General features: G+C 43.9%; 1 protein-coding gene across 1 annotated transcript in view; it reads right to left on the reverse strand.

The window, feature by feature from the left end:
- Positions 1-3,281: 3,281 nt before the first annotated feature.
- Positions 3,282-12,021, reverse strand: part of LOC119400883 (uncharacterized) — a 43,099-nt gene continuing 34,359 nt past the window's right edge. The window contains exons 7-8 of the mRNA XM_037667778.2: positions 8,529-8,624; positions 3,282-3,801 (exon numbers count right to left, since the gene is read on the reverse strand). Of these exons, the coding sequence (XP_037523706.1) occupies positions 3,686-3,801; positions 8,529-8,624 (212 nt within the window). The 3' untranslated portion in view covers positions 3,282-3,685. The remainder of the gene's footprint in view (positions 3,802-8,528; positions 8,625-12,021) is intronic.

Raw genomic sequence — 12,021 nt, forward strand, 5'->3', positions numbered from 1 at the left:
GTGATTTTTGTCACGTGAATAGCTATTACGTGTGCTTCGCATTAGTCGTGCCAAGCCTAAAGGAAGTGCGGAGCTGGGCGGTTTCTTTTTGTTTTTCTATTTCTCTCTTTCGTTTTCTTTTATATATCTGTTATTTCTATGTTTTTTGTCTTCGTTTATTTCTATTTTTTCTTTCTCTTTCTGTGTATTTTCTTGCATTTCACCTTCTATCTTACTCCTTCTTGCCCTTCTTTCTTTCTCGCTCTCTCTATTTATCGCTTCCTTTTCTTCCTCTCTCTTTATATCTGCCACTATCTTATTTTCTCTTTCTGTCTTTTTCTCTTTATTTCACTCTATTTCTGTCTTTATCTTTCTCTCTGTGCTAAGCTTTACTCTCTCCCCTCCTCTTTTCTCTCCTCCTAGCCCTCACTTCCCTTCCCGCCACCTTGCTATACCATGCTATACCACTCTATGCTATGGTCTACTAGCGTGCCTGGATAGCCGAGTGGTTAGGACGCTCGCCTTCGGATCGCGGGTACCTGGGTTCGAACCCTCCGCCTCATCAGAATTTTTTTTCGCCATAATTTTCTCTTTCTCTATATCTTTGTTTCAGCCTCTCTGTTTCTTTCTTTCTCCCTCTATCTCTGTACTCGTTCTCTCCCCTCACCCATCAGGGTTATTACAGGCCACGCCGGAGAATCGGCGCACGTGTTGTGGGAGCGAAGCAAAAGTTGATAAGGACGAAGCGAGCAGTTACTGCTTCATGATGATGATAATTACTCTTCGCAGTACCCGGCGCAACGAAACGCTTATAGAGCTTCGCTCTTAACTGCTGCACCTTGACATACGCTCCCACCAACTTATTTACAATTATACCCGTCGTACTACACCTGTGCTCCATCGCCACACATTCTCTAATAGTACATCGCAAGTTCACAAAGGTGGAAAACAGTCTTGAGAACATCGTGTGAACACAAAGGTATTATGAACTACGCCACTGTTCTTATTTATTTACTGCGGGAAATCCTTTTCTCATCGTAACTAAGTTGCGACGTAAAGTAACTACTGAAGTCTGCATACGTCTTCTTTCTTTCCAGGTGAACCAATATGCACTGCTTGGCTCCTAGCAACAAATACTGGACATAGATGTTCTATATGCAGATAGGAATTCGTATTTGTATGCAAGACATGTAGAAAAAAAATTATTATGGTAGCAATGAAGAGTGAGGTCTTCCCTTATAGAGCAAAGTAACAACGTGATAGCGGGGTGGGTAATATACGTTGGGTAATATGGGTTGTGTGTGCGTGTGCGTGTGTGTGTGTGTGTGTGTGTGTGTGCGCGTGCGTGCGTGCGTGTGTGCGTGCGTGCGTGTGTGTGTGTGTGTGTGTGTGTGTGTGTGTGTGTGTGTGTGTGTGTGTGTGTGTGTGTGTGTGTGTGTGTGTGTGTGTGTGTGTGTGTGTGTGTGTGTGTGTGTGTGTGTGTGTGTGTGTGTGTGTGTGTGTGTGTGTGTGTGTGTGTGTGTGTGTGTGTGTGTGTGTGTGTGTGTGTGTGTGTGTGTGTGTGTGTGTGTGTGTGTGTGTGTGTGTGTGAAAGTGGCACCATCGTAAGAGTCTTGAAGCAAATTTTATTCTACTACATACCATCGTCACCTCTGAAGGTGGCGAGCCTAAATTCTTCCCAATCTTTTGAAGTGACCCTAAGTGCATAATTTTGCGGTAGCTACTACGAACTACATAATCATTTGCAAATATAGAAATCACAATAACATACTTTCTTTCGGGTTACCAATCGTGTATACAGGTAATTTTTTCTTCGCAAGTTTCCTGGAAAACGGAATAATTTACTCGAATGTCACTATGGCATACGTGCGCACCTAATGTGTTTGTAACCAATTCAACAATAACGACACCAAATTATTTGTTTGCTGATTACAATTTTTATTTTACATATTCACATGAAAATTTAGAGGTACCAACAAAAGGTTTCGTTCCGTGTTTGTTTTCTTGCCGAATTTCATTTAACTTGAAACTAAAAAAACGGCCGCCATATTATTTAACGCGCTTGCTATTGAGCGATCAGCGAGCAAACAAAAAAAAAACGGATCTCTAGGTATGGTCTGTTGCTGGTCTAAGAAAGACCTCACGGTATTTCTGCCGCCAATAATTGTTCGCATACCACGAGTTCAAGTGCCTGGACAAGTGTCAACCTGCAAGCACAAGGAATCCTAACGACCAAAAATAGAAATTATGGGGGCACTAGCGTATTCGTTCCTGCCTGGGAACGATGTAGATCGCCACATAGCAAGAGGATTAACATGCCGGTTAGATGAGCCGCCTCCGTTGGCATGGAGACTGACCGAATGAACGAATGAACCCGTAGAGAACTTACGAGCTACTACAAACGAGAAAAGTGCCACTACCCCTCCACGCACCGATCACTCACAAAGAAGCAAGCTGTAACATGGCATCTCCTACAAAGAAGAAGAACAAGAAGAATGAACTTTGTTGCATGAAGAGACTCTGGGGTGAACCCTGGTTGAAGCCCCCTTATAGAGCCCCGCTGGCCGCGGAAGCTCACCAGGCGTGGTCTAAGTTCACCAGTTGACTCCCAGCGCCAGCTCGTAAATCCGTCAGTCCCAAGAACACGCTGTGAGTGCTTGCTGTGAGCTCACCAGCCTAGATACTGCATGGGCTGGTCGCTCTGAACATTTACAAGCAATGTGTGTAAGTTTGGCTCTGTAGCCACTGCCCCAGGAGCAATATCCCTGTTGTGTATACCTTTGGAAACGAAACACCTAGCCGAACTCGGCGGCCTACAGCTATTGCTACCCGGCCTCAAATTCGGACTCCTATAAATTCTGCAATGAAAATGCTAGCTTATATCTGTATTTTGGGGCTGTATTAAAACAAAAAGTTCGGTGACATGACCTGCGCCGAACAAGGAGAGGCTGTGCTGCTCAGCTTAGTCCGGTACTTCCAGATGGATGAAAACGCCGTCCGCGCCCTAGGTCTCCTGGACAATGACTTAGACCATGCCCGAAAGGCCTCCTCGAAAGCGTGGCAATGAAAATGTTTCCACCCTGCTGTCCTTGGCTGTGGTTATTGTCATAAAGAACGGTACCAATAGACAGTCAGTATAATCTCATCGACAAGCGGAATATCTGAAAAAACATCGTGTTTACAGACTTTTTTACGTCTCAAGGCAATCAAATTACGGTTGGTTCACGGTGCCACGTATATAATGAGATTGTTTGAACAAGTAATTGTACCATAAATATTTTTAACGTATCTGCTATTGAAAAGTAGGAAACGGTCTGTTGTGGCATCTACCTTTGCCTTATAACCGAGAATAGAAGAATACTGGGTAAAGTGAGTAATAAAATTACGTAATTTTTGCGGAAACGTGTGTTGCCATTAGTAGATGATTTGCGCCTCGTAGGCAATTTATGAGAGTGACGTCATTCTCAAACAATTTATGGATCTTTAATATTTAAAGCTCAGGAACACATCGTGCGGGCATGTCATACAAGAAACGGCAGGAAACAAAAAGATATGCTTTCTGCTATTACATATTTCTGACTTATTTTCTTTGACGGTGTATTACTACATTGGTATATTACTGAGGAAATGCATAACGCAAGGATGAAAAGTGTGCTATACATTCATCTAGTTGTGGAGTTCTGGTGTACAGGGTCCTCATTGTTGCCTACGAGCCACTTGTGCGTGCGGCACATGACTTGCATGAAGTAATGAATTCGTATCTGCAGCGAGCGTGTAGATGTGTAACGGTGTTTGCTGGAATCCACGCAGTACACATTGATTCTGAAAAAGCAATACAGAACGGCAGATCATTTTTCAGCAGATATGATATATTCTTTTTACATAAATATCTATATTTACTACATTCTGATGATTCAGTAGATTGTTAGCTGGCAGCTACACACTGCAATATGTTTGCTAGAATCATGTAATCACACACTGCAATCTGATATGTTTGCTAGAATCATGTAAATTCAACTAGGTACATATGTTGGCGCACGACACAAACCATTTCGATTGCAAGTATTCCAAAACTGACTAAAGCTTATGAACTGCAGTACGCCATCCTTTATAGTTTTAATATGCATATCTCAAACCCGAAACTTGCATTTCATGCATTTGTGCAGACTGACATAAGGGTAACCTGCTTGTTTTGTTGTTTTCGTTTTTCATTTAATCGAAGTGTTGCTCGGTGATATTGAGAGTCCTAAACGTCATTTAACGTTTCAACTCAATTTGGCAGAGCACAGACTGATCCTACCAGTGGTAGAAGATGTATTAGGTGTTCAGTATATTCGTGAAGTTGACGGGGCACAATAAAGGTACGAATAAAGTCCCCCCATGTTGGGACAAACCACATATCCTTCATCCACGTGCGTAATAGTGAGAAGAATCTTAATTTTATTAGCGGCATAAAGCCAGGTACAAGCTTTTGTGGCAACACTTCTGGAAATGTCTATTTGAGTACAGCCTGATGGATTTGCTATCAAGGCTCATCACACTTTTATTAAAGATACCAGCAAGCCAAAAAATATAGGAGGGAAACTTGAGTGAGCAAATTGCGTTCATGTATACACAAAATACTACATCTCATAATTTCTGACAATATTCCTTATTCAGAAAAACCCCAATACAATAGAGCTCTCGGGCAAATCATTCCACTGCTAGGTGTATGCAGAGAGATGAACTTGCCGTGGAATCGCTAGTTTTCGTAACTGCTAGAATATTGCTGACATTACTGTAATTATCTTGATCTCTTTGTGACAGCTTCCACGCGCAGTCAGATACAGCGAAAGAATGCTTACTGTCCTAGGTAATCGCTTTTTTCCTGCTGTGTGTTTGTCCGTCCAAAATGAAACGAAATCAGCACGCTTTGTCAGAGGTAAGTAACTCAAATACAGCAGCAATTGCGTAACCAACATTTACATTCATTTACGTGGATGCAAAACTGTAAACGACATGGAGCTATCTTAGAACCACCGACAACCATGCGAAAACTAGCACTTCTGGTTTCAAGGAGGGCACTTTGATCGTAGAAACATTTATTGAAGTAATACTAGATTCATCATGATTTAAGCAGCGCACTGAGAGACGAGGACAGAGAAAAGAAGGTGCATAACACGAGCGCCCGTGTTGTGCACCTTCTTTTCTCTGTCCTCGTCCGTCAGTGCGCTGCTTAAATCATGATGAATTCGTGCCAACTAGCTTAAGTTTCAATTCGCATATAGTAATAGATATCAGACTGGATTACAGAATAACGTCACATCAGGCTAGAAATTTCTTGCCCTTTATTATTCACCCATATAGAGTGGCATTCAGGACTAATCGCGCTGTATGGAAATAAATTTGTTCAAGTGAGGAGTGCCAACTAACTCTTTATTGCAACTCAAAAAATTCCGTTATCAATTTTGGGTATTTGTTTAGGATGATAACAGCGTGCAGCGGTACGTTCAATATAAAATGTCAAAGAGCCCGTAATGCCGCCCGCAGCGGTTAATACGAAACATTATGACAATTTGATGTACATCACTCAAGTAGGCAATGTCTTAACCACTGTGGAGCTGAGTAAGTTCTAAATTTAGGCAACCTTCAGAAGTCCACATTCTTGGATTTTAGTTGTAGGTGGCACAGAAAGCAGCGAAGGTGTTGCTAGACTACTTGAAGTGTCAAGTCTTTCATTCTTTCCACTTGTAGAGGTGGTTTCCGTTTTAGTCGAGTCTAAGAGATCAAATCATTTTTGCATCAAGTACCCTTTTCCTATACCCGTCAACGAAGCCGCCCACACAGTGGCTCAAGGATTCAGCAACTGCGTACTTTGGATGAGAGGACGATCGCTCGGTTATTTGCCAGGAAATCACTCAATGCCACAGTTCAGACAGGGTGCTATGCCCGCCAGCATACAAATCCCTTGAAAAGCGACGAGAGTATCTTTGTGGCGAGTCCAGAAAAATACCAAGCCCAACTCCGCAGCCTATTCCTTCCAATGCCCGCACCTGTACCTTAATACATCTTACCTTCGTAAGCAAATAGCGGTTCTTGTACGTGTCATGCAGTTGTGCCTATGGAAAATCACTCGAAATAATACTGAGGTGTACGAGGGCGTGTTGCGCAGCTCCCAACACGTCGGTCCGAGGGCTCATGGAAGCTTAACCACAAGGCCACCCATCATATTACTTTGCACTTCAAAAATACTTTACCAACAGACCTATACTAATGCAGAAAAAGGGACGTCCGTATGGTTAACGTCGCTCCATTTCCTTGATTTTACTTTTTCAGCAGCATGCGTAACGAGTGACACCCTTGTTTCTTTTTTTGAGCACTTCCGCTTTTCCGAATATTCAGAAAACTTGTTTTAAAAATAAAACTGGGACGAAATGGATGGTTCTGGTTCAGTTTAGGAGCTATTTTCGATACATGCGATGTAGGAGCATATATATTCCTATGATAAAGGCGAGATAACTATCAGGCGAACTAATGAAAATTAACTGAATGAGTTCACTGAAAGGACCGACGCTTTCCTTACGAGCAGCTAGGATCATTGCGGCACCTGCCGGAGCAGATCTCTACCACGTGCTTCCTTCCACGTGGCCTTCGAGATACAATTCTGCAGCGCGACGAAACACAAGCTCATTCCAAAGAATACACCGTGGTACGCAATCGCCGAGGTGCGAGCGCCAATACCAGACACTTAAGACAAGGATTAGAGTCGCCTCCAGATGTTGCTTTCTTACGTGTGTTCTAACAGACCCAAACTTGCAGGTCATCGGCTAGAAATGTGAATCAACCCATAAGCAAGTAACAAACCCAAGAGTTGACATCCCATGCACTTGCTCTTCGCATGAGTAACTGTCTGGATGAATTCACATGCGTCCCTTGCTGTCTTCACTTCGAGAATCATGGGCACACTCAATAACCGAATGACGAGACAGCGGTATCTTATTTTATTGTTTCAGAATAAAAAAAATGGTAGGTCTGTAACAAAATCATGGGTGTGCTTAAAATTAGAAAACGTTCACGCGTATGAGGGGGCGGATACGTCAGATAAAGCGTAGCGTATGCACCATGTTACGAAGATTGTATACATTGTCAGTAATGAGCCTAGAGGCTCCACAAAGCTGTAACCTAAAGTTTCGCTGTACGCGAAGTGCGAGTTTGTTGGCCTAGCCTAGATCAGTGTAGATATTTTTTAGCAAGAATAACGGCACTACCAATCACCGCAACATAACTTCCATATGCTTAAATCAAACTGACGATGCGTAAAAATAACATCTTGGGTTTACCTTGATCTCATAATGCTTAATTTATACCGACTTGTCTTGACCGTAGGACCTACCTCGTTATAAAGGAGCTCTTGTAAAGATTGGCACATTCAGAATTTTGTAAATCAAAGCATATATATTTCAGGGATTATTAGGAACATTAAGTTGTATTGAAGCACAACACGTTCTTTTTGTCCTTTAGCATATCTGATCAGCAAGTTCAAATCGCAGTCACTAAGTTGGCCAGCATACGTCAAAGTAGGCTGGCGATGAGGCCAAGTTTACGCATTGTCTGTCTTCCCGGTAATGCACGTATTTCTTGTTATCAATCGTAGTGCACGATCTTTAGCCTGAGTGGCGTTGGCTCCTATTTTGGTTATAGGGGGGGGGGGGGGTGACGGCGTGTGCAGTACCCACCCTGTAACAACGCGCGCGCGGGACATTATCCTAAAGTAACAAAATATTTTTCCGCCATATTGTTACTGCAGGATGTAGAAGAGCTAACCGAGAAAGCTTGTGATTTAAATCGGCGTCAACCACACAAATTGTGCTAATAATGCTGCATTGAAGCTTCAGTGCAATACGGCTCAACGTGTCAATTTCTGCATGTTAGCTCGCAGTGCAGCGAAACTTCCTTGTAACATGCCATGAACGAGTGTAGCTGCTTTTGCGTTCACCGCATAGCTCAGTTCATGCAACAATAAAATGGTTATATTGACAGCTGAAGTATGTTGGGAGTCACGGTCTTAAGGTTACATAATCTTCTGGTAAACGAAACTTACATAAAATTCCTCGAAACGACGGCCTGCAGTGAATGGTCTCCCAATGTATTCATGTGCAGACATGTGCACTTGAATTAATTCTATGCGCTTCATTATTTCTTGTGCTTCGTTCTTAGCGCCGAAAATGAACAGACGAGAGCATGGCAATAGCATATCGGTGCAATATCGCGCTTCGTCGCGAATAATAATAAAAGCCTCTGCATGAGTTAGCTGATTCCGGGTGGCTCCTTTGATTTACATTACAATTTTTAGCTCTTGAAGCTTATTTTTTGGTCTCTGCAATTTTTACAGTTTCAAAACTTTGAAACGCGACAACGTCGGTATCAGAAAATGTTTCATACAATTGTGTATGAACACACCGTGTGCAGTCGCCGAGAGAAATTAATATTTTCCTCTTTCTAACAAAAGCAATCAACCAAAAATTTTACCAACGATGGTATCAGAGGTTTTTGTTCATACACGAACTTACGTTCAGTACTCGTCGTTGTCCTCAAAATCATGCAGTCATGCGCCGCATACACAATATCATGGGTACCTTTCACGAGCTCTTCTATTTCGCTATTACCTGAAAATAAACGCCCGGCTTGTTACGCAGCCTTTTAGTGTCCTTCAAAGATATACAGTCTTTGTTAATTCAAATAAGAGAACTCAATATCATGCTGTCACGTATTGCAAAACTACTTTATGAGCTTCAGTTTACATAAATACCGTAATTATTATATGAACAGCAATGTGGAAAATGAGTGAAAAAGATGTGAAATTTTGTGCATTGCGACTCAGAAAGTACTTATGTTCAGATGAAATGTGTCTATGCGCATACGTGCGCCGTAGAATAATGCAGCATATTTTATAAGGGTTAACCTAATCAGTTTGATACTATGGCTAACATGTGCCAGGCATGTTTCTTAACATCATCCAATTCGTTCATCTGTTCTATTTTGCAGCTCATCACGCTACCATGACTGACTTGCCGAGTTTTCGTACTCTTGCTCTCTCTCTTCTCTCTCTTGTTCTCTGTGCTCTCTTAAAAAGTTCAGTAATGTGAAAAATTCTTAGCATATTTAGAGTATCAAAGTACGCTGTCTGGTTCTGCGTTTTATGCATTTATAGTAGTCGGATCTACGTAGATGGCCGCAAGTGCCTGTCACTAAAGTCATAACAAAAGCAAGTGTGCTGGAACTAGGTTTCTCCAGGCCAGCTTATTTGGAGCTATTTACTTCTTCCTCCAAAAATATATCACTGAAGTGTACGCAGTAATATAGGGTCTGTGATTACTTATATTCAATATTCAGTGAAGTAAAAGGGAATTACAGCACGGGCGCGAAGAAATGCAATCATGGAGCTCAATGTCCGTTTGTCCCGTCATGTGAAGCAAACATCTAAGGACGAGAAAGATGAGAAAAACGAAGGAAAGACGTAGAAGTCAATTAGACTCATGTCCCTCTTACGATACCCTAGGCTGACACAAGGGTATTAAGCCATGAAAAAACTAAGTGCTGGGCATGCGTGAAATCTCTGTGAATTTGCACGATAACAGTGCTGCATCCATGCAGACAACAAAACCATGAAAATCACCGAGCAAGATACGCAGTCTTAAAAAAATGAAAGGAAATGACCGGAAAATTGTTCTCAGTTTTGAAAGAAATGCAAAAAAAACATGGATGATCCCTCCGTCATAGGAAACGGTATAACACGAAAGTGAAACGTGTCTTCACAGAAGTAGTGCTTATTGTGTAGTGATATATGAGAGCTTGTACAATGTCTATTCGTGTTTGGCAGCTATAGCACCGTTTGACGTGGATGCACCAATGTTGACAGCATGTCTCTACGCGACGACTAACACCCATGATTATGATGAAACCGTTCTGGTAGGTGACGGTGTCAACATATATTTGGACACAGAGAACCGTGAATCCCGCGTAAGAATGATATCAACAAGCTCATAATCAACACTGGTACCCGGTATGCACTTCTTCAAAGCGTCGTCAATAAGGGGAGAAACGGCACGGTGTGCGCTTTCTAGTAATGGGTAGCCGACGCCTGTGCTCATGCATACATAACACACACTGCGCTTCAGACACGGGAGGTAGATGTTCGTAGCCTGAGCAGCAAACGCGTGCGTCCCGCTGGCCTCTGTCTCGCAGGCACTGCTCTCAATCCACCAAGGCACGACATTCGCCCGTCGAAATCGCGACATTTCTGCAACGCATGTTGCAGCAGTTTTGTTAGTCGGTGCTCTCGCACTTGAAGCAGTCGTCGGCGGAGAAATCCCGTTGGTGCACGGGGAAGCTGCACTACTCCGATTAGCCGACGCACGCGAACACGAAGCCAAAGGCAAAGAACGGAACTGCGTCGAGGGTGCCTCGGCGACGCCAGCGCGGCCAGTCTACCTCTCTGGTATCGAGACGTTTTAACCATGACCTCCGATATCGCGTGCAATCTCGGAGTAAGCGCTAGTAAGTGTCGATCGTGAAGCAGTAGTTCTTTTCACATCTCACAGACGGCGGCACCGCCCCGCTCCGCCCGCCGCGAAAGAGAATGTGTGAAAGATATAAGGCGCGTTCGCGCCGTGGCTAGCTTCTCCCGAGTTAGCTTAGTCGGTAGGGCATCGGGCGCTTGCCGTCGCGGCCGCAACGTCGTGGGTGCGATTCCCAGCGGGGTATCTTTTTCTTGGTTTTTTTCCTTCTCACCCGTTGGCGTCCATTTTAACAACGTCATATCCGTGACGGGTGTACTTGGTGGACCCCGGCATAAAACACTTTCGTGTTAAAAAATTCAACCATCTCCGTTTCGATGACACCGATGAAACAGCGAATCTGGTGACGTTCCCTTCGCCAGGCTGACGCATTTCTATGGTTTGCAAATCTTTAAGATATGTTGTATCGCTGCTCCCTTTGTTAAGCTTTAAGGTGGTAGTATGGTTTTATTGCATCTTGACTATACCACTCTTATAGACAGTTGAGCGCCCCCTCTATTAAAGACGATAGTCTTTCTTGGGGAACTCAAACGCAGAAATCTTGGTCTGTCTTTCTGTTTGTCGGTTCAGGCACCCGGCCAAAGTTGAACCACTTGCTTACCGCCCACCCATCTTGAACTGCTACGGCTGTGCATACTTGTGAATGTTGTCGATCAAAAAGTAAATATTACGCATATCTGAGGCGCAACATCATTAGGTAAGTATTAGATGGTGTGTTCCTTTACTGGAAAATACATAGATACGCAATTTCAAAGACCCTACTTTCTTTAGCTGCACTGAAAATGCTACTGCGCTGAAACTTGTCTTCCTCCGTGCCCTCTGCACAAGCTCATGTTGTGTTTCGGTTTCGATTCAGCATTGCATTGTACGAATGACAGAGGGCGCCGCTCTGGCATTCCTGTTTTACCCAGGCGACGTGTAAATAAGAGAGTTTGTGGAGAGTACTCGCTGAGTGCGGACGTTTCTTCTCCTTCGGCGCATCGCGCCAAACAGCGTGTTCGGGCTGGCCGGCGTCCCCACCGGTCGCGTTGGTCACCGCTAGTCTTCGCCTGCCGCTGCGCCGGGACTACCAGCCCGCAACACAGCACTCATGTTTACCGACGTAATGCCAGATGACGTCCATATCTCACGCAGCGCCTCTTCTATCGTCTTTAGACGACATTTGCAGCGAAGCACGCAGATACGCGGCCAATTTTTTTTCAGTGTCTGGGCTCTCCTCGGGCCGTCGAGCGCGCGCTCCGCCTCCGCTCGCCGCTGCCGCGTGGTAGCGCTGTGCGAGTAGGAAGCTAGCACTGAACGGCCGCGGGTATTACGAAGATAATGAATTCGTGTTTGCATCCCACTTTAATTGCATTGGGGCTTCTCGCAGGCTTTCAGAAGTACAGGGGGGTGGAAAGAAACGCGAACATAGCGGCGCGCTGTTTTCATCGCGCTCTGACCGCGGTGGCAATAAAAATATGCTGGATGGTCTTTGATTGTATCATGG

The sequence above is a fragment of the Rhipicephalus sanguineus genome, chromosome 7 (genome assembly GCF_013339695.2).
Source record: "Rhipicephalus sanguineus isolate Rsan-2018 chromosome 7, BIME_Rsan_1.4, whole genome shotgun sequence".
Lineage (NCBI taxonomy): Eukaryota > Metazoa > Arthropoda > Arachnida > Ixodida > Ixodidae > Rhipicephalus > Rhipicephalus sanguineus.